General features: G+C 41.0%; 1 protein-coding gene across 1 annotated transcript in view; it reads right to left on the reverse strand.

The window, feature by feature from the left end:
- Window positions 1-2,598: 2,598 nt before the first annotated feature.
- The window catches only part of itgav (integrin, alpha V), a 58,365-nt gene continuing 37,260 nt past the window's right edge, over window positions 2,599-23,703 (reverse strand). The window contains exons 17-32 of the mRNA XM_053328031.1: window positions 23,034-23,141; window positions 22,739-22,794; window positions 22,463-22,617; window positions 21,635-21,772; window positions 20,942-21,009; window positions 20,496-20,640; window positions 19,622-19,714; window positions 18,836-18,915; window positions 17,189-17,269; window positions 16,701-16,806; window positions 16,208-16,366; window positions 15,699-15,833; window positions 13,935-14,048; window positions 5,434-5,541; window positions 5,167-5,286; window positions 2,599-4,028 (exon numbers count right to left, since the gene is read on the reverse strand). Of these exons, the coding sequence (XP_053184006.1) occupies window positions 3,936-4,028; window positions 5,167-5,286; window positions 5,434-5,541; window positions 13,935-14,048; window positions 15,699-15,833; window positions 16,208-16,366; window positions 16,701-16,806; window positions 17,189-17,269; window positions 18,836-18,915; window positions 19,622-19,714; window positions 20,496-20,640; window positions 20,942-21,009; window positions 21,635-21,772; window positions 22,463-22,617; window positions 22,739-22,794; window positions 23,034-23,141 (1,759 nt within the window). The 3' untranslated portion in view covers window positions 2,599-3,935. The remainder of the gene's footprint in view (window positions 4,029-5,166; window positions 5,287-5,433; window positions 5,542-13,934; window positions 14,049-15,698; window positions 15,834-16,207; window positions 16,367-16,700; window positions 16,807-17,188; window positions 17,270-18,835; window positions 18,916-19,621; window positions 19,715-20,495; window positions 20,641-20,941; window positions 21,010-21,634; window positions 21,773-22,462; window positions 22,618-22,738; window positions 22,795-23,033; window positions 23,142-23,703) is intronic.

The following is a 23,703-nucleotide window of genomic DNA, read 5'->3' on the forward strand; positions in this document are numbered from 1 at the left end:
GTTAAAAAATAATTCATTGAAAGTAGAAAATATGAATTTATATTTTCTATGGCATTCCTTTTACACAGACATTGTAAGGAACTGAAAGGAACATTTTTTAAGTGAGGCACAAGGGTTCATGGATTCACTTTCAGTTCAGTCAGTAAATAAACCCTTTTGAATTAAAAGGAAACTAAAACTAAACTAAAGTGGAATTTAATCTAAAATCAATCAAAATGACATTCTAGTCTAGAAAGAGAAAAATGAGTATGAGATCAGTTAAAACAAAACAATCAACAAAATGTGAACAAATCAGTTTATTTCAGTTCAAAGGTGAAATCATCTCCTGATAGAATAGTTAAATTTTATTCTTTAGGTGAAAGAATACATACATCAAATAAAGTCAGACAGAAAGACAGACAGTGTTATTAAATATAAAACAGAGTGGGAAAAAAACCCCAAACACAACAGAGACAGTAGCAGGGCTGGCTCCTCATCACTCCATTCAGTCAGGTCAGTCAGCACTGTTATTGCTTTATGTAAGACACAAACATGGACATTTCTTGATCTTTTGTATAATTCCTCAGTTGAAATGTGGTCCTGTCCAAAGTACACAACTTTCATCCTGAGACTGCGCTCATATCCAAATACTTCAATAAAATGCAGTTTATGGGAATAATTTGAACTAACTGAGGTGTATTCAATCCTGCTGAACCCCAGCAACAAGAGAAAGCCTTGATACTAGTCTAGTTCAACACAGAATATTTAAAAAAAAGTTTAAACAGTGCAGTAAGCCACCCTGTCACAATTACTGTATATCTACATCATCAGCTCTGAGATGACTGGTACTACTAACAGCATCAGCATTCATACTGAAACAATCTCATTCATCAGTTTCACTACACAGAGCAGATCTAACAGTTTAGAAAATACACCAATTTTCCTTCTCTGATGACAGCTGATGCCAACATGATGCCTGTATGGTGAATATGAAGTTAAAGTTAGCAGCTGGTTAGCTAAGCTTAGCATAAATATTGGAGACAGCTCTGCAGGCTGCCCGGCAACCTCATACTGATGACAATACTTAAGCAGTAATTAAGCAGAAAACCATGTGTTTTTCACTTAATGTGTGAACTACTAACATATACTGTAATGTGTGTCCTCTGTGTCCAGTCTGTATGCTAAGCTACATGAATGGTATAAATGTTCTCATCTAATTCTCAGTAAGAAGATTTATTAAGCTACAAATCAGAAAGTAAAGCCCTTGTGTTCATTTTTCAGTTAGAGGTAACATCTGACTAGCACAGCTCTAGTCACTCCAAATAAAATGATACCAAGAAGTATTGAAACTTCTCCTGTCAAATGATACTTGCAATCCATCCTTTTTGCACTCAGAGCTATACAATACAACTGTTTGTATGGACTTACTCACAGTATCAGTATCACTTTAAGAAGGCTGGGATTGGCACTGGTTTCTTAACTTTTTAAACAATTCAGTGTTGTGTAAAAAATGAAGCTTGTTCATATGAACACTGGGTTTGTTTCTGCTGTAATTACTGTATGTGATACCCATGTCCACCACAAGCTTTAGTACATCATCAGCTTCTGCTGTTGAAAGAGATTGTTAAAGTATCAAAGTGATGAATGTGATGATGTAGTGACATCTAGTGGCAGCAGAGGATATTTGGTGTGTTGGCATACAAAGCAGTGAATATCAGTGAAAGAAAACACACAATATACAGTATAGTGCCCTACCCAAAGTGTTCCTGTGGAGTTATTTCATTGTGATTGTTAATTGGATTAATATATTTCAATGCAAACCCAATATGGGCAAATTCATAGCAATTTATTTTTTTTATATTCTCACATACACACTCTCTCACTAACTCACTCTAAATAAAAAAGCAACCTGCTTTACTTTGCAATGTTGTTCTCAGCAAATCTGCCAGTCATAACTGACATTTGTGGAAAATAATACTAATTTAAAAGAATCATAGTAAGAGCTGCTAACGTTAGCATAAACTCTGATAGCATCCAAGACCGGCTTCCTTACAGTGAGCAGATGTGTTAATGATGTGCTAATGAAAAGCTCTTGGTCTTAGAAGGAAGACTAAGTTACTGAATGTATTTTGCAGAGCATGCTAATGACTGCAGCTTGTCTTATGAACAGACCAACACACTGTTTAATCCATTCTTGTATTTGTGGGCTAATAATGGAAGAACAAAAAAATAACCAAACTGTCTTCTCTTACTACAGGCCACATTGCCTAGCTGTGGTAATTGACTGAGCCATGATTGGACAATCACTGCTTTGGGGAGGGGTTTAGGACACGCTCGGTTCTGCAAGGCAATTTATAAACACGACTCGCACTGAATTTCAAACCAAACACATTATCTGAACAACAAACCAAACACTGCAAAACTCATACCATGATTGTATTGAAATGAGCTGAACACACTTTACACCTGCCATCATTGTATTATAGAAAAATACAAAAAATAAACACTACAAAAATGAAACAACCACCAGCTTCCCAAAGCAGAGCAGTAATGACTCTGAAGTGATCATCTTCTATTCAACTAAATCATCTAAAAAAGTTCAAACCCTCCAGCCACACACACACACACACACACACACACACACACACACACACACACAAGAAAATACCTAAGGGTCAATATATTACTGCAACACTTATCCAATTTCATAGTAAACTAAACCATCTTTATCAAAAAATAGAGACATGGGTACAGCTGATCACCCACCTTCTATTCAACTTATTGCTGACTGTCCATTATTCATGTCGGTCTCACACATGATCACATGTGAGAAAATATGGAAGTGGACAACACAATTCACCTCATCTCACCAACATGGCTGTGCTTTAACCAGGATGAAGGATGAAGGCTGTCATGTACAAACAATCCTCTGCTTCATCATCTCATCTGTATTTAGAACTATTTATCCACCTCTCCTCTCCTCTTAGACAGGATGCTAGTTTGTTTTTTGTTCTCATGGCATTTTTTTAATATTCAAACTTTAATTATTAAAATCATCTCCCCCATGCTAATACTGTGTTTAAACTGCAGGCTGTTTTGACTGGTTTTCTTAACTGTTTGTTACAAGGACCTGAAGAAGACCAGCAAAGCTTACAGAGATCCTCCAACAAACCTTTGAGTCACAATGTTGCTGTTGTTTAGAAGATGATGCTGCTGGTTCAGAGCACACGAGTCATGACACAAGTTGAAAAATGATTTGAATGTATCAGCAGTTCTGGACGTACAAGGTAACACAAGCACTCACAGCTCATCACTCACTTTAGGTCTGAACAAAAACAATGTGCAAATTTAATATCAGGCTGAGTTCTACCAGCACTGCAGACACAAGCCTCTTACCCCCATACACTACTAACAAAAAGATTTCAAAGTGTTGAGCCATGAAGCACTGATGGTCACTGTGGTAAAGGAACAGTTCAACATTTTGGGAGTTCATGTATGAAGCTACATTTTGACATGTGAGCTTTACAGGTTCTGCTAGGTGGATTCTTTTACTTTTGGATAGAGCCAGGTAAGCCATTTGAAACCTTAATGCTAAGCTAACTGGCTACTAGCCACAGGTTCATATTGAACACATAGATGAGATGATTAATACCACTCACATTTCTAAGTTTTAGCAAGAAAGAAAAAAACATATTATCCAAAATGTGGAACTGTTGCTTTAACTTAACTAAAAAGAGTCTACTTGATTACTTGAGCTAACTTGAGCTTCTCTTTTGGCACAAACATGACTTGGCAGGTAAAAACAAAACCATTATTAAAAAAGTAACCACTACCATTATCTGCCATTCAACAGTGAATACAGTGAATTTATCTCATATCCATCGTCAACCATTTTACCCTGAATTTTCTTTTCCTCTATTCTCTACAACAGACCAGATCAGTTCAGAGTTTGGCCTCTAGGCATCAGTATTGCCGTTCTCCTCTGGCTGCAGCTGTTCTTTCTCAGTGCAGTCCTCTTGTGGGGGGCGGACCCGTTTAAAGAAACCCAACTGAAGAAGAGAAGAAGGAGTTAATTACAATTACATTTAGTGCTGGAGCTGATGGCTGGATCATCCTGTTAACCCTTATATACTGTTCATATTCTATCCTCACAGTTTGTTCTCCTCATTAAAAGTGTCTTTACCAAGTTTTGAACCACAGATTTGCTTAGAAAGCATCAATAGTTGATCTGACTGATCAGTAAATGTGATTAAACCTTGATTCATGTTTCAGAGAGCAGAGAGAGTGTATTTTTTAGCTTTTACACCATAAACAGCTCCTATCACACAATATCATGCCCTATTTGACCTAAGACATGAAAATATAACATAGCAATAATGATGGAAATGTATTTTATAACTTTATGGAAGTGTGGGGTTTATTGTATAACCATTAGAGCCATCAGTCTTCACTGCTACATCATAAGACTATTTGAATATATTTTCATTTCTGTGCATTTTGAGCCACATTAGAAAGGTGATCAAATGTCAGGGTAAAAGACATTTGGGGTTTTTACAGCTGTCACGTGTCAAAATGGGTCAAATTTGACGCCCAGAGTATGTAAGGGTTAACTAACTCACTTTTAAAGGACAGTCAGGTGATATTTATGTTTCACATAAAGTTAGGGGACTGGTGAGAGGCAGATTTAAAGAACAGACCATGGTGTCCACTTGTATTCCTTAAATGATATGTACATATACAGACACATATTACCATCAATTATCTCCAACTCTGTCGTTCCCCTTAGCTCTACAGAGTGAGAGTCACATCTTTCAGCTCATTGTTTGGGTCCATACTAACTTCATAGTTGTTTTTAGCCACAGCAACTGAGCCAACTTAGCCAACTGAATCTAATGCAGCCACTGTACACTGACAATATTAGAAACTAGCTAGTGAAGAAAATGGAAAACCAGGCAGCTAAAGAGCCAGACATTCTTCTCAGGAGTTGATCTGTTTTGTTAAATGGAAAAAAGGTCTAAATAGGGAGCACTGCTCCACCTGGCTTTCCATTTGATACATGACTGTCACAGCCCTTCCACCCAAACACCAGTCATCAACAGTTCCTAAAACAACCTTCAGAGCTTGAGTTTAACACACAGTAACACCAAGATGGAAACTGTGTCATGTCATTGTGTGTTTGTTCCTCACCTTGTACATGATGAAGATGAGCAGTGCCAGCAGCAGCAGTCCTGCCAGTACAGCCAGAGCCACCACCCAGCCAGGTACTGGCTGAGGAATATCTGCCACCCATATCACTGATACACTCACCTGGAAACAACCATAACACAATCAATAAGCTTCATCTTCATGAAAAGCAACAAAAAAAACTTTTATACACAATCTCAAAATAGCCAACAGATGAAGAGCAGGATTAGAAGCAAAGAGAGAGAGAATGTGTATGTGTGTGTGTCTTACAGTAGTACTATTGGATGGTGGGTCTGACTTCAGGTTCTTGTATGGCATCTCTATGACATTGAACGAGGCCGTAGATCGAACCACATATGAACGATTCTGATTCTCAGTCTGAAAAGAAAAAGCAGACACATCTGTCATTCAGACACATTAGACTACATCACCATCCTCCTGCTGAGGGAAAATCATGTCCAAAAATTCACAACAGGCCTAGAAACTAAAGAGCACTCCCAGAAAAGACAGTAGCCAATGTAGCTTCTACCAGGTATGTTAATGGAGATGATTCAATAAGACAGTGAATCACAATATGAAACTAACCAGGGCTGGTTTCCTGAAAGAATCTTAAAGATGATTTAAAATGCTTTTCTGACTCTGTTAGAACTGATTGTAGCTTAACTAGTGCAGAAAGCTCCAGAATACACAGGAGGAACCAAACATGATATGGTTCACTAAGGCTTTTATTGTTTGTCTTTAACTCCAAGTTTATACTTCACATGACAATACCTGCCAACATTTCGGTGTCATTTTAAAATTATTGCCATTTTTATTTTCCATCTCCGAGCTACTACCTTACCGTGGTGGAGGGGTTTGCGTGTCCCAATGACCCCAGGAGCTCAGTTGTCGGGGGCTTTATGCCCCTGGTAGGGTCTCCCATGGCAAACAGGTCCCGGGGGAGGGGCCAGACAAAAGGTAGCTCAAAAGACCCCAATGACGAGCAAGATAGTTGGTCATTCGAGTCCCTTGCCCGGACGCGGGTCACCGGGGCCCCCCCCTGGAGCCAGGCCTGGGGGTGGGGCTCAGAGGCGAGCGCTTGGTGGCCGGGCCTTCACCCATGGGGCCCGGCCGGGCACAGCCCGAAAAAGGGACATGGGACCCCTCTCCCACAGACCCACCACCAGTGAGAGGGGCCAAAGGGGTCGGGTGTGTAGTGAGCTGGGCGGCAGCCGAAGGCGGGGACCTTGGCGGTCCGATCCTCGGCTGCAGAAGCTAGCTCTAGGGACGTGGAACGTCACTTCTCTGGTGGGGAAGGAGCCTGAGCTGGTGCGTGAGGTTGAGAAGTTCCGGCTAGATATAGTCGGCCTCACCTCGACGCACAGCAAGGGCTCTGGAACCAGTCTCCTCGAGAGGGGTTGGACTCTTGTCCACTCTGGAGTTGCCACTGGTGTCAGGCGCCGGGCAGGGGTGGCAATACTTATTGCCCCCCGGCTTGGTGCCTGTATGTTGGAGTTTACCCCGGTAGACGAGAGGGTGGCCTCCCTCCGCCTTCGGGTGGGGGGACGGATCCTGACTGTTGTTTGTGCCTACGGTCCAAACAGCAGCTCAGAGTATCCAGCCTTTTTGGACTCCTTGGAGGGGGTGCTGGAAAACACTCCCTCTGGGGATTCCCTCGTTCTGCTGGGGGACTTCAACGCCCATGTTGGTAGCGACAGTGAGACCTGGAAGGGTGTGATTGGGAGGAACGGCCCCCCCGATCTGAACCCGAGCGGTGTTCTGTTATTGGACTTCTGTGCTCGTTACGGATTGTCCATAACGAACACCATGTTCAAGCATAAGGGTGTCCATATGTGCACTTGGCACCAGGACACCCATATGTGCACTTGGCACCAGGACACCCTAGGCCGCAGTTCGATGATTGACTTTGTAGTCGTGTCGTCGGACTTGCGGCCGCGTGTCTTGGACACTCGGGTGAAGAGAGGGGCGGAGCTGTCAACTGATCACCACCTGGTGGTGAGTTGGCTCCGATGGTGGGGGAGGATGCCGGTCAGACCTGGCAGGCCCAAACGCATTGTGAGGGTCTGCTGGGAACGTCTGGCAGAGTCTCCTGTCAGAGAGAGTTTCAACTCACACCTCCGGGAGAGCTTCAACCATGTACCGGGGGAGGCGGGGGACATTGAGTCCGAGTGGGCCATGTTCCGTGCCTCCATTGTTAAGGCGGCTGACCGGAGCTGTGGCCGCAAGGTGGTCGGTGCCTGTCGGGGCGGCAATCCCCGAACCCGCTGGTGGACACCGGCGGTGAGGGACGCCGTCAAGCTGAAGAAGGAGTCCTATAGGTCCTTTTTGGCCTGTAGGACTCCGGAGGCAGCAGACAGGTACCGGCAGACCAAGCGGAGCGCAGCTAGGGCGGTTGCTGAGGCAAAAACCCGGACATGGGAGGAGTTCGGTGAGGCCATGGAAAAAGACTTCCGGACGGCTTCGAAGAGATTCTGGACCACCATCCGGCGTCTCAGGAGGGGGAAGCAGTGCGCCGTAAACACTGTGTACAGTGGGGACGGTGCGCTGCTGACCTCGACTCGGGACGTTGTGGATCGGTGGAAGGAATACTTCGAAGACCTCCTCAATCCCACCAACACGCCTTCCGGTAAGGAAGCAGGGCCGGGGGACTCGGGTGTGGGCTCTCCTATCTCTGGGGCTGAGGTTGCCGAGGTGGTTAAAAAGCTCCTCGGTGGCAGGGCCCCGGGGGTGGATGAGATCCGGCCCGAGTTCCTCAAGGCCCTGGATGTTGTGGGGCTGTCATGGTTGACACGACTCTGCAGCATCGCGTGGACATCGGGGGCAGTGCCTCTGGATTGGCAGACTGGGGTGGTGGTCCCCCTTTTTCGGAAAGGGGACCGGAGGGTGTGTTCCAATTACAGGGGAATCGCACTCCTCAGCCTCCCTGGTAAGGTCTATTCGGGGGTGCTGGAGAGGAGGGTCCGTCGGGTAGTTGAACCTCGGATTCAGGAGGAGCAGTGTGGTTTTCGTCCGGGCCGTGGAACAGTGGACCAGCTCTACACCCTCTGCAGGATCTTTGAGGGTGCATGGGAGTTTGCCCAACCAGTCCACATGTGTTTTGTGGACTTGGAGAAGGCATTCGACCGTGTCCCTCGGGGGATCCTGTGGGGGGTTCTCCGGGAGTACGGGGTACCCCCTGATAAGGGCCGTCCGTTCCCTGTACGACCGGTGTCAGAGCTTGGTCCGCATCGCCGGTAGTAAGTCGGACTTGTTTCCAGTGAGGGTTGGACTCCGCCAGGGCTGCCCTTTGTCACCGATCCTGTTCATAATTTTTATGGACGGGATTTCTAGGCGCAGCCAGGGTGTGGAGGGGGTCCGGTCTGGTGACCTCAGGATTGGGTCACTGCTTTTTGCAGATGATGTGGTCCTGTTGGCTTCATCAGACCGTGACCTCCAACTCTCACTGGATTGGTTCACAGCCGAGTGCGAAGCGGCCGGGATGAGAATCAGCACCTCCAAATCCGAGGCCATGGTCCTCAACCGGAAAAGGGGGGAGTGCACTCTTCGGGTCGGGGATGAGATTCTGCCTCAAGTGGAGGAGTTCAAGTACCTCGGGGTCTTGTTCACGAGTGAGGGAAGGATGGAACGGGAGATCGACAGGCGGATCGGTGCGGCGTCTGCAGTAATGAGGACTCTGCACAGATCCGTCGTGGTGAAGAGGGAGCTGAGCCGAAAGGCGAAGCTCTCGATTTACCAGTCGATCTTCGTTCCTACCCTCACCTATGGTCATGAGCTTTAGGTAGTGACCGAAAGAACAAGATCGCGGGTACAAGCGGCCGAAATGAGCTTCCTCCGTAGGGTGGCTGGGTTCTCCCTTAGAGATAGGGTGAGAAGCTCAGTCATCTGGAGGGAGCTCGGAGTAGACCCGCTGCTCCTCCGCGTCGAGAGGAGCCAGATGAGGTGGTTCGGGCATCTAATTAGGATGCCTCCCGGACGCCTCCCTGGTCAGGTGTTCAGGGCACGTCCCACCGGTAGGAGACCCCGGGGAAGACCCAGGACAGGCTGGAGAAACTATGTCTCTCGGCTGGCCTGGGAACGCCTCGGGGTCCCCCGGGAAGAGCTGGACGAAGTGGCTGGGGAGAGGGAAGTCTGGGCTTCCCTGCTTAGGCTGCTGCCCCCGCGACCCGACCCCGGATAAGCGGAAGAAGATGGATGGATGGATGGACATTACAGTTTCTCTTTCTTATCTCTTCCTTTTTTCATTTATTTTTTTTACTACTTATCCTCTCTTGCGGGTCACAGGGGGGCTGAAGCCAATCCCAGTCCATCAAGAGGTACATATTCATTCACACTCACACCTACAGGCAATTTAGAGTGTCCAATGAACCAAAGCTGCATGTTTTTGGTGTGTGGGAGGAAGACACACAGGTGGGAGGAGAACATGTAAATTCCACACAGAAGAGCTCCAGCCAGCCGCTGGGTTCCAACCCACTACTCTTTTGCTGTGAGGTTTATTAACAGGGTAATAACAGCGTATCTGCACATTTATTAAGTACACATTTCATGACTTTTAAGAACTTTCATTTTTTTTCAGTAAGTACTCATTACAGAAAAGTGTCACATGTGACTGTTGTACTCATACATAATGTATTATGAGCAGGATGTTACTGTTGTACTGCGTTAAATGGAGCTCATTTTATAAAGGACTATAGTTTCATTATAGTTCCAACTGCTGATTAGTTTTTACTTTAATAAGTTGATTGGTTATGTTGTTGGTATGTAAAATAATGGTAATGATAAATAACATAAACTGAAGAAATATAATTACGCTCACACACAATTCCAAGACATTTTACATCTTGAATATCAAAAACTACATTGAAGACATTTTAAGGTTTTTTGAGGGTTCAACAGAGACCCTGTGTAATAATTGACAGTGTCAAGTAAAAAGCCAAGAAATATTTTTGAAAGCAGCTGTTTAACAAGCATAGACATGGAGTGTCCCAGCCTCTGCTGGTATGTGTTACACAACCACAGAGCACAGGTTAAATTAACTACACAAAAGCTGTATGTATGTTGGCTAGTGATGGGCGGATTGATACCAAAATATCGATATTTCAATCCTAATAGTTTTGTGATCGATTCCCATCTTTAAAAAAATCGATACAGATTGATCATTTAATCAGATTATTAAATCTAATATAATTTTCGGAGTATTTTTGCTCATTCTTTGAATTGTTGGTTTGGATAGGAACTACTTTTCCTTCCGCATTCTAACTCAGCTCTGTGACCGGCTGTCGTAAGGCACACACAGAAACAAACTCAAGTGCTCGTTGCAGAGTGTTGTGTGGAGTTATTTTGAAATGTTCAATAGCATCAAATCAAAATGTGATATATGTGACAACTGTGAGATATTGTGGCAATGCCACAAATCTAATGGAGCATTTAAAAAACTGCCACCCAAAAGTGTATGACGAAGTACAAGAGAAACGACGTGGGGAGAAAGAGTAGACAGATACTTCATTAACAGAGGCGTTTCAGAAAGGCAGGAATTATCCAGGTAACTGGTGATAATAGAATTTTCAGCATGTGAAATTAAAGCAGAGGGGTATTTAAAGAGAGGTTGCTACTTGCGCTCTTTTGGAGATCAGTGGTCACTCTGAAAGTGACCTGGCTAAACCAGTAACCTGGCTTCGTAGTATACTCCACAGGATGTCTTGATGGTGTTGGTGTAAATTAGCTTAGGCCTTTTGCAGTGAGTGCTGTCGGTTGGATTTAGGCTATGTGAAGCTATAACCTTACACAAAAAACTGCATTACTGTAGTAGTGTCAAACTGCAGTAATGTTATAGTAAAACTGCATGTTTTGCAGTTCATATGCAGGAAATGCAATATTTTGGACATGAAAAAAAACAATATAGTTACTGCAGTTTCCAGCAGTAAGGGCTAGGGTTAACTGTGTAAACTTTTTTTGTTGCATATATTAAAACTGCAGGTTTTTGGCTATAGTTTCATTCAAAATGTGTAATTATTAAGTAGCCTATTCTAACTGTCTGTGTCCTAATCCTAGTCCTACCTAAGCTTTTATGAAAGGTTTATTGCACATAAAATGTTACAGTAGCTTAAGGTGTCTCTCTAAATTCCTTCGTCAGCATGCAGACTTGCTGCCCCTTCACTTCTTCCTTTTTTCTTTCTTTCTTTTCTTTGTTTTATTTACTTCACAGCAAAAGTAGTCAATTTTAAGGCTGTGTAAATGTAACAACAATATGGGACAGATCAAAGATCTACAGAGCTTCAGTTTGAATCTTATGTTGGAGTTTAGTTAAGCAACCACTTTAGCACACATCAAAGGTATCTCTGAGATAGTTGCCTATTTTTGAGTTTGAGTTAGTTTTTCTGGTGAATGATGAGTGGCTTTAATGCAAAGTACTTCATTTTATTCAGTGATTACTCTAGTCCAATATTAATAGTCCAATACTACCTCACTAAAATGTAACTGAATTGGCTTAAGCAAATGGAGCACAATGAATGGGAAGTATAAACAGTGTTGTATTGCTGGTTTGTTAAATAAATGAAAAAAAATAAATAGAAAAATGTGATGTTTCATATTTTTTTGGTCTGATTTAAAAAAAAAAAAAAAAAAAAGTATTGATATTGGTATCAGGATACTAACCCTAGTATTACTTAGTATATTAACCCTAGTATTACTTAGTATACTAACCCTAGTATTACTTGGTATACTAACCCTAGTATTACTTGGTATACTAGCCCTAGCATTACTTAGTACACTAACCCTAGTTTTCCTTGGTATACTAACACTAGTATTACGTAGTATACTAACCCTAGTATTACTTGGTATATTAACCCGAGTATTACTTAGTATACTAACCCTAGCATTAATTAGTATACTAACTCCAGTATTACTTAGTATACTAACTCCAGTATTACTTGGTATACTAACACTAGTATTACTTAGTATACTAACCCTAGTATTACTTGGTATATTAACCCGAGTATTACTTAGTATACTAACCTTAGCATTACTTAGTATACTAACTCCAGTATTACTTGGTATACTAACCCTAGTGTTACTTAGTATACTAACCCTAGTATTACTTAGTATACTAACTCCAGTATTACTTAGTATACTAACTTCCAGTATTACTTGGTATACTAACCCTAGTATTACTTAGTATACTAACCCTAGTATTACTTGGTATATTAACCCGAGTATTACTTAGTATACTAACCCTAGTATTACTTGGTATATTAACCCTAGTATTACTTAGTATACTAACCCTAGTATTACTTAGTATACTAACTCCAGTATTACTTGGTATACTAACCCTAGTATTACTTAGTATACTAACCCTAGTATTACTTAGTATACTAACACTAGTATTACGTAGTATACTAACACTAGTATTACTTGGTATATTAACCCGAGTATTACTTAGTATACTAACCCTAGCATTACTTAGTATACTAACTCCAGTATTACTTGGTATACTAACCCTAGTATTACTTGGTATATTAACCCTAGTATTACTTGGTATACTAACTCCAGTATTACTTGGTATACTAACCCCAGTATTACTTGGTATACTAGCCCTAGCATTACTTAGTACACTAACCCTAGTATTACTTGGTATACTAACCCTAGTATTACTTGGTATACTAGCCCTAGCATTACTTAGTACACTAACCCTAGTATTACTTGGTATATTAACCCTAGTATTACTTAGTATACTAACCCTAGCATTACTTAGTATACTAACTTCAGTATTACTTGGTATACTAACCCTAGTATTACTTAGTATACTAACCCTAGTATTACTTGGTATACTAACACTAGTATTACTTAGTATACTAACCCTAGTATTACTTAGTATACTAACTCCAGTATTACTTGGTATACTAACCCTAGTATTACTTAGTATACTAACTCCAGTATTACTTGGTGTATTAACCCTAGTATTACTTAGTACACTAACCCTAGTATTACTTGGTATACTAACCCTAGTATTACTTGGTATACTAACCCTAGTATTACTTAGTATACTAACGCCAGTATTACTTGGTATACTAACCCTAGCATTACTTAGTATACTAACCCTAGTATTACTTGGTATACTAACCCTAGCATTACTTAGTATACTAACCTTAGTATTACATGGTATACTAACCCCAGTATTACTTAGTATACTAACCCAAGTATTACTTAGTATACTAACCCTAGCATTACTTAGTATACTAACCCTAGTATTACTTGGTATATTAACCCTAGTATTACTTAGTATACTAACCCTAGCATTACTTACTATACTAACCCTAGTATTACTTAGTATACTAACCCTAGCATTACTTAGTATACTAACCCTAGTATTACTTGGTATACTAACCCTAGTATTACTTAGTATACTAACCCTAGCATTACTTAGTATACTAACCCTAGTATTACTTAGTATACTAACCCTAGCATTACTTAGTATACTAACCCTAGTATTACTTAGTATACTAACCCTAGAATTACTTGGTATTGTATCAAAACAAAAATAAGTGGTATGGCCCATCCCTAATGTTTGCCACATATCTTAATATCTGACATAATGTGAACTTAGCTGTTGATCCAAAGTCCTTTGTGCAAATGAATTATACTGAGCAAATGTTCATTAAAACCCAATAACTAAATATGTGAAGTATGTGTTTGAAGACCTGTTTTCAGTTTTTTCATAAGTTAGCTTCATCAGGATTCATTTATTGTGATTGTGATTGGAAATATAATGTGTTTACCTTGAGAAAGTTTTTGACATCCAGTCTGGAGTAGATGAAGAGGATGGCATTCTTCTTCCTCTCCAAACGACCAACCTGACATCTCAGCCGTCCACACTCTGCTGTGTTGCAGTCCTTTACACACACACACACACACACACACACACACACACACACACACACACACACACACACACACACACACACACACACACACACACACACACACACACACACACACACACACACACACACACACACAGTTATTCATATAGAAATGTCTAACAGAGTGCGAGTTTCCACTTATCAATTAATAGTCAGTTGTAATGACAGGATTATCTCTCACCTGTTGTCTTTATTGAGGAAAGAAAAAAGCCGAGCAAAAATAGACAGAAGCTCAGACAGCCACTGTGACTGACTGATGTTAATAGTGTTTAAACATCATGATGGATTTAATTGTGACCTTGCCTTTAGTCAGTCCTTCCTCATATAAAAAAACTGACTAAATGATGGTGATCTTCATGTACTTGATGTTATATAGTACATATACATGTGCTGCTTGAAAGTATGTAAACCTTATGGAGATTAGAAAAAAATAAAACAAATGAAATGTTATACCCCAATTCATAATACTGACATCTCAAATAATAAAGTAAAACAAAACAAGAAAATATGATTTAACAAACTATGTGAATAGAGTGCTGCAGCAATAACCTCAACCAAATGGTTTCCATAGCAACCAATCAGTCTCTCTTGCTTGGTTGTACAATCCATCTTAAACCAAGCTTTCACTTCACAACTGACAACTTCAGGTTATGTTCAGAAGATTTTACAATATTCCTGAATGTATGATTCTACTGCTACTTCAATGCATAGAAAAATACATTCCATGCTCTGTTTTCATTTTAAGTTAAAACAAGTACTGCATTTAAAAATAAAATAATGTGCATCCTAAAATAAAGTGGATGAATCAAATTGGGCTCTTAGATGTTCCTATTACTGTGCCTTTGTTTCAGATTTGAGTGTGTATGTTTGTGCTTCACAATCATCACAGTCTCAGAGCATATGAGACAAACTGGTTTTAACTGCCACTACAGCCATTAGGCTCTGAGCACTTTCAAAACACTGGTGACCTATGCTCCACAATGTACCTGAACACCACCTGTGTAGTCACTCACTGCTGGTGTGCTAAATGTGCTGCTAATGTTACACTTTCTGTCTAGACAGGGTCAGATTGTCAGGCATCGTGTGTCCAAACTGTACCAAATTCACTGTTCCCTGGCTATGCACCCACCAAGAGTGGAGTTGATCAGATGAATGGTTCAAGAGATCCACAAACAACATACATACAGACGGACAGAAGGATTCCTTGCTTTATATAGAGACATGAAGCTTTTCCCACACAAATTCTTTTCTTCTTAGCATCATTGACCTGTAACACTAAACTGACCTGATGTGATGTCTGTTTCAATCAGTGCTGCCTGATTTCTTTCCTAAAAATCTCTCATTCCATTGGTCTGTTCATTGCATCATTTGGCCACCAATTTTGTACCAGTTGATTGCATTTACCTGCTTGTTTGAAATAATGAAAATAATAAACATAGTAATAGAAGAGGTTCACATACTTTCAAGCAGCCTGTTCACCAACAGTGTTCATACTTTAAAAAAGAACCCAATGTCAAACTGATTTAACTGTTTCTCCACAATAAATACAGACAACAGCAACTGAGAACCAAATGTCACATATTAATTAAACCTCCAGGTTTGTGTGTGTGGTGTATATACCAGAATTGGCAGGTCGTTATCTGCGTCTCTTGACTCCAGGTCTCGCTTGCGGATGTGGTTTCGGTTTCGTCCCTCAGTCTCTCTCTCTCTGGGTGGTGCGACAACAGTGGTGTTCTTCTCTGAGGTCAGCGGGTTCTAACACACACACACACACACACAGTATTACTGTACAGTTAGTACTAAGAATAGGACAGTAATATTACTCCCCCAGGGATCACCTTTTTCTGGGCTAACTTAAAGGCACACAATCCATTTTGACTATTGATGGTGGACATTTAGCTGTAATGAATTATATATTTATCTATATGCCACTTGCTACCCATGAAGCTTACTAGCCAGCTGCCAGTTTAGATTGACAAATAACGAGCAAAGTTAATACAGTTATATCGCCATAAAAACAGCTTCTTTAGGTCAGACTGTAAATATTACAATCAGTGGATTAACACACAGACACAGCAAACTTTGACTAAACTTCCTGGACCTGTGTGCTTGCTTTTGTGTATTCTCACCGAGACGTTGGATGGGTTGATCTTCATGTCGGTGGTGCAGTTGATGGGTCCCTCTGTGTCGTAGCTGATGATTTGGAGCAGAGAGCCATTCTTAAACTGGTACGGCCATTCCACATCCAGCGTGGCTTTACTGAAAGTACTGGGCCCACTGTTCTGGAGCTGACAGACCAAACATTTATCTCAGTGTTAAATGATTGCTTCAAACAAGCCAGTACTGCACCGCTGACACCACCAGACCACCAATCACATATTTGATCCACTGAAAATTAATGTCAAACCATGTATCAAAAGATGTGTTTTCTTATTGTTGCTTCACTGTGATATGCCTAAGATCAGAATTTGTGACATCACAACTAGTTTGGAGCCAATGGCCCAGTATGCATCTTACACAAGTATGATGTGGAAACTTCAAACCTCCAGTGCATCTACACAGAGAACCCTAATGTATATATCAATATATATAATGCATATGTGTGTGTGTGTGTGTGTGTACCTCATAGACGTGCACTATTTGTGGTCCAATGTCCTCTCCAACTACAGGAGGCTCTTTAGGTTTCCAGTTAGCGATGGGCAGCAGCACCTGACCAGGAGACGATGTCCTGGGAGGAACACACGCACACGCACATGCACACGCACACGCACACGCACACGCACGCACACACACACACACACACGCACACACACACACAACAAATCATCAACTGTCGTTATGATGGGATAATCATTCATATGATTAACCCATATACATATAGTATTTCATTTTTATTTTTAAGCATTTAGTGATTTTGGTTTTGGACTGTTGGTTAACTTTGTGAAATTGTACTTGGTATTTCTCCCTAATGTCTCGCATTTCATTGACAAAACTAATAATTAATTAACTATAATTTATCAGGAGACAGAGTTGATAAGAAGAGTAATCGATAAGCGTCCCTGTTAGTTGCAACTCTAGTGTGTGTGTGTGTGTGTGTGTGTGTGTTTTACCCTCTGATGGAGACTTTGGCGAGGACTGCCAACTTGGTGATGCTGGACACTCGAGGACTGGTGTTGTTGAACTGGTTAGAGCTAAAACACAAAGAACACACATAGAGAATGGATCCATCATCAGCATGTGATGAAAACTAAACAAGAAACAAGAGAATAAGAAGAAGAGAATGAAGACTTTAAACAGATGGATGGATGTTTCTGCTGCTGCTGTGCTACAAACACCCACAAGGTGGCGCTGCTATCTTGGACCTGACAGAGAGGAGGATGGTGTGTGTGGAGTTTCCACACAAACTGAAACTATATGTAGATATATTTAAACATCAAACAATTCATGGATTATTTAAGAGAATCATTTGAGTCAAAACATTTAAGTGCATCCTCCCAAACAGCTCCACCCACACAGGTTTGCTGACACATTTGAAAGAGCTTAGCGACAGTGTCAGAGAACTGAAGAGGACAGAGCTGTCAGACTGTAACCAAGGGTTACTGAAACCTGTCATTAACATACCTCTGCTTTCCACAAACACAAACACATTCACTCAGAAGAATGTCTGTGCTGCTGAGCTGAGCTGTGTGCAGCTTCCTTCAGTTTCAGGAAAGTTTTTGTTATTTAAATGAGCAGTGTGAGAGAAACAACTTTGCTCTAATGAATGCTGATGGAAGGACTGAGCCTGCTGAAGAGATGCAGCCTCTTGGCACCCTGACACATACCACATGAGCACAATGTCTGTTTGATTCCACTCTTATCCCCTCTTCTCTTGTTTCCTGTCTGCTGATCTACTAACAAATAAAGGCAAAAATGCCAAAAAGGTAAAAATAACAGCTTCCAGCTCAAATAAAAAAACAAAACAAAAAATGGGTTGTCCAGCAAACAAGTCACTGTGTTGGCCAAACAGACATCCCTGCTAATTTACCGTGTGATGTCAACAGTTTGTTCCTGCTGTTTAACTTAACACCATGGAGACATGTCAATCTGATAGCTTTCAAATTCATGGATTTGTTTCTCCCACTGAGGTACTCACTGTACCTACAACTAAGGCTGTCAATGAATATTCTAAATGTGATTATACTGTATAATGGTGGTCTGCCTCACATGGGCTGCTGCACATATGGACAGGAGTGACACAACGTCACTGTCATTGATTCAAAGTGAAGTGTAGGTCAAGCTGTAACAAGCAAATAATTCAATAACAATCATTCTGTCACTCCTGTCATCCTTTTTTAATAAAAAAATAAATAAACTTCTGTTTAGGTGGATGATCATGTTTCATCTTTTCATCATGAGAGATGAAAGCAGCAGGTATACTGTTCTGAGTCTCAGTGTTTAACCTGTTTCTGTTTAGATTTAATTGGCTCTATTAAAAGTCAGTTAGAATTAGCTATTGTTTGCACCGTTACCCCGGAAACTGACAACAATCACAGGATTACTCTAAAGACTGAAGAACATTTACAAATATTTGTTGCAAGATCTGCAGTTACAACAAGCTATTTTTTCTAGATTTCTAAGTCAGCAGCATGTGTGTCATATGTTCTGATTGAACTCAATTATGACTCTGTGCCTGAGTCACAGTGTCTCCTTCTTTTCAGTCTGGTATGATCAAGCACTGTAAAAATCATTTTATTCAGTACCAGGTTGGACTGTACCTGACCATCTGCACATCAAACTTGACAGAAGTGTCCTCCTCCGACAGCTGGTGTACGCTGAAGCGCAACTCAGCCAGCACCTAATCAATCACAGTACAGGGAGGGACAGAAAACGGAGCAGTCAGAGAGTGGAGACAACAAACAAAACCCATGTTTAGATCATCATATAAAACAACTGCCTGCTACCATTTTCTTAAGGTTTCTCTTATTATCAACAAATCTCATAAGAATGAAAAGAACAAGGTACGTCAGGCTTTGGATAAACACAATACTTGTAAGTAGGACGAGCTCATCGTTGGTTTAGTGCTGCACATATAAGATTTGTTGATATTAAGAAAAATAGAGAAAATCACCAGCTTTATCCTGTAACATTCAGAATGACAGGAAACACATACTCTTACTGAGTTATTCATCCTGAAGTCATAAATCTCCCTAAAGAATTTGGCTGTTTAGTTTTGCCTATTTGTGGACAAATGTTGTATAATTTATGTAACACAGTCTACAACACAGTTTATTCTAATGTAATAGTAAAATATTAAATTATGTGTTATTTATCAAATCAATCTATCAAAAGGTTAGATTCCCACTCTTAACCTTCTGACAGTTAATATCATTCTTGTTGATGCTTTGTTTTCTTCATCTGATTTTCCTGATATTGTATCAGATTGTCCTTCACTGTATGGTCAGCAAGCCTCTGTAATGAAGTCTGTAGGATCAGTGCAGCAGGAGGATACGACACTACTATGAACAGGTACAGTGATGAGGCTGACAGCAGTTATTACTCACCTTGGTTCCTCCTTTCATAGGGTTTCCCAGATCACACACCACCATTTTGGTCTGGTTCTCCTTCTTGTAAGCACAGGACAGCCTGGAGAGGACCTGTTCAAGACCACACATTCATTAGAGATGTGATAGTATCAAATGTTCATGCTACCACTATTGTTGTCCAAAATACTACAGTAAATATCACAACAATACTGCTGTTAGTTCTAAAATACTGCAACCTTGGATTTAATCACATGACTGAACTGACCATAAACTGAAGTGGGCTGCTTTGTTCAGAGTTTGAAAAGAATTATTAGATGTTTATAACTGAGTGAAGGAACCCAAAACTCCTGCAAACTGTCCATCACTTAAACTGACTACTTATTATGTTTTAATCTTCCGTCTTTAATCCGTTATAATTCATGGAATGGACATTTAGAGAGTAGAATTTGCGGAATTTATCATCCCATCTGTTGATAAGAGTTTGTAACTATCCGATTAATGTAATCAGAGTTTATTGCTGTCTACTGTTGAGACACTGAGATGAGTAATAGTAATCCTGTTTGGTGATGGCTGCAGCATCACAAAGCAGGAGGATCAATAGATCTGAGAAAGAGTGTGAGATTTCCCCTGGAAGTAATCAGAAGCTGTTTTTCACACTTCCTGCAGCTGTGATCCAACAAAAGTCTGCAAAATGATGTGAAATGTGTGAAAGCTGTCAAGTAGCTTCTGCTTAGTTTAGTAATCTTGTTTATTCCTATATGATCAAACTAATATGAATGTAGAATCGGCTGCTTATCTTTAGATTTAAAGATTATTTAAACTATAATTCTAAGGCACCAGTTGTATAATGGGATTTCCAGTGATGCTCAGGCCCCAGTGGAAGTGACGTTACCTGACTGCGGACTACTCCAGTAAAGTCAGCCTGTTGTGGAGGGTAAACATGGAGTTCGGCCTCGTAGGCTCCCTCTCCCTGGTTTTCAGCACTGATCTCCAGAGTCAGAGCGTTATCATCCCCAATGTAGATCTGATCACGGTCACTGATGTACAATAAAGAACAATAATGGTAATGCAATACAGTTATTGTGCTGCTAAACTTTTTATTTCAGCCTAATATTTCTTTGTTATTAAGAGAAACTACACTTGAATTTTGATACAGAGAAGAATGAACAAAAAAAAAATTCATTGACATTTGTTTTTTAAAAAAGAGGTAAATATCAGCCAGACTTGTAATTACTACATCACCCTGTGAATAAGCGTATTAATTCAGATGAAACCCTGACCCTGATAACTATGATCACTCCAGCATGCAGACAGTACTAATGAGCAGAGAGCACCCACCTCTTCACTGACAACTTCAGGTCAGGCTTACAGATGTTGTCATCTCCACAGTCCAACAGGATGTGAGCCTAAGGGCACAAAGAAAGTCAAGAAAGAGAGAGGTGGAAGGAAGGGAAAGCAAGGTAAGCAACTCAGACAAAATAAGTCATACACAACTACAAACCCTGTGGTCAACCCAACCTGACATAATAAAACAAGGAGGAGGAGGCAAAAATGAAACTGTGGTTGTAATTTAAGCTCAGAAATAAAACCGCTTTTATTTTATGAGAAATCACAGGAAGTCTCTCCCAGTAGCACTAGAGCTGGCCGCTGTGCTTATGCAGCACCAGCTGTGGATGAGAGGGGAGTTAACTGCTGGAATTCAGTCGTACTTTTTCAACAAGCTGTTTGATAAATTATTCGTTGCTTCTCCCTTACTGCTAGATTTTGTTGCACTTGCAGCACTCACTCACTCACTCACTCACTCACTCACTCACTCACTCACTCACTCACTCACTCACTCACTCACTCACTCACTCACTCACTCACTCACTCTGAAATCTCTAAAGGATTGCCCTTTGAGGATTGGGCTCGATCAGACATCACATAGACTTTGTACTGGGTAGTAAGGACATTTCTATTCAGCTCCTCCGGGTGATGTCAGGAGAATTTCAGTGCAGTGCATGCATCAAAGAAGCTACAGAGCCATGTTACCTGCTTGGTGACGTTGGACGGGGCTGACATGTCCAGGATTGGGAGCAGTCCAGTTTGGTCTGCAGCCCGCTGGTAGTCCAGACTGTACTCCATCACCACCGAGATGGGAGTGATCTTATCTCGAAACTCACGATCATCCTGAGAGCAAGAGAGAGAAACAGATGGAGGGAGTGAGAGAGAGAGTGGGAGAGAGAGATAGTGGGAGAGAGAGAGAGAGAGAGAGAGAGAGAGAGAGAGAGAGAGAGAGAGAGAGAGAGAGAGAGAGAGAGAGAGAGAGAGAGAGAGAGAGAGAGAGAGAGAGAGAGAGAGAGAGAGAGAGAGAGAATAGTAATTACAAATGTCATTGTTTACATGGTATAGTAGTCACCTTCCTTTCTGTCATCAATAAAATAGTGTGAAAAAATGGAGACACACGAAAAAATCTGCAACTGCAGGTGTTTTTCACACTATAGCCCACATTCAAATAGGTAGAGATAAGACTGTAATCTGTAAAATTATAAATCTGTTTAATATATTATTATTTATATAGATATTATTTTGATAGGAATCCTATGCAAAAATGGTTGGTTATATTATCAAACACAAGTATCAGCTGTCTCATTATCTAATGTTTTGTATCGACCCAAAGAAAAGCAGCAAACACATGAACTGTGAACTGTGAAAGATTACTTTCTGCAGACTGATCTGCATCAATATTCAAATTACCAGCATGATAAATATGATCTAAAAGAAAATAAACTGTGGAACTCAATGGTCTTCAAAAGCATTTCATTTGCTGGTGTGTGGAGTTTCTTCTTTCATCTAGAATGTTTCCTTTGTGTTCCTTACCCTGAGGAAGACCTCCTGCTCCTCACAGGCTGGGGCTTTGCCGTTTGCCACCGTCATGTTCTTAGAGTACTGAAAGGTGCGACTGTGCAGGAAGAGGACACGTTTAGTCGCCTCCTTTTGCTTCAGACGGTCCAAAATGAGCTCCACACGAAAATCTGAGAAGGACACAGAGAGATGGTTATGAGATGAGGAGGTCATGTAATGGTCTTACACATGTATGCATGAATGTGTGTGTGATTCTAAAGCAAAGCAGGTAACAGGTGGTATTTGACTCACTGAGAGAGGCTGGAGCTCCTCTGCCACTGGCTTTCAGACAGTACTTCACCCTGAAACTGGAACACACACACAAACTGTTAGTTACAGTCAGCTTTATACCATATGACAGCTTCCATCAATGCAGAGCAGAAATGTTGTAGAATACACTAATCAAACTGCTTAAAAGGAGAGGTTCAAATGTAATATACACATAAATATATTGTATTGTGTGTTTTTACCTATTTATATTGTTATAATGTTAAAATCCCTAGGGAATTTTACTCTTTCAAGGTAAGTGAAACATGTGAGAACTCACCAGGACACATATGTGGTGGTTCCAGGAAGCATGCAGGTCTTTTCCTCTGGGTTGATGATCTGAGGTGTCATGTCTAATGTAGCATTCACACTGATCACTGGACGGGCTCTGACACACACACACACACACACACACACACACACACACACACACACACACACACACACACACACACACACACACACACACACACACACACACACACACACACACACACACACACACACACACACACACACACACACACACACACACACACACAGAGAGGTCAGTGAGGATGCTATGAATGCTTATGTGCTTATATGTGTCAGTTTGATATACATGTTTGTTATTATTTATGTTTGTGCACAATATGAGTCACTATAAATCATCTTCACCATGCAGCCTGTTCACAACAGACACACACATCTCAATTCAGCTCATAAAGTTTTCTCAGAACATGAGTTTAAGCCTTTTTGACTTATGACAAGGATACTTTTTAATTGGACTTTGAGATTAATTTGTGTATGTGAAATAATTTCTCCTTTTATGCAGCCACTCCGCTGTCACAACAACACCTTCCCTGTCTCCAGTCTTTATACTGCACACACTCACATGTGCAAAGCTCATTACATGTATACTTGGACAATAAATCATGTTTCTCTAACCCTCATTAAAGTACATATATACA

Source organism: Scomber japonicus, chromosome 11 (genome assembly GCF_027409825.1).
Source record: "Scomber japonicus isolate fScoJap1 chromosome 11, fScoJap1.pri, whole genome shotgun sequence".
Classification (NCBI taxonomy): Eukaryota; Metazoa; Chordata; class Actinopteri; order Scombriformes; family Scombridae; genus Scomber; species Scomber japonicus.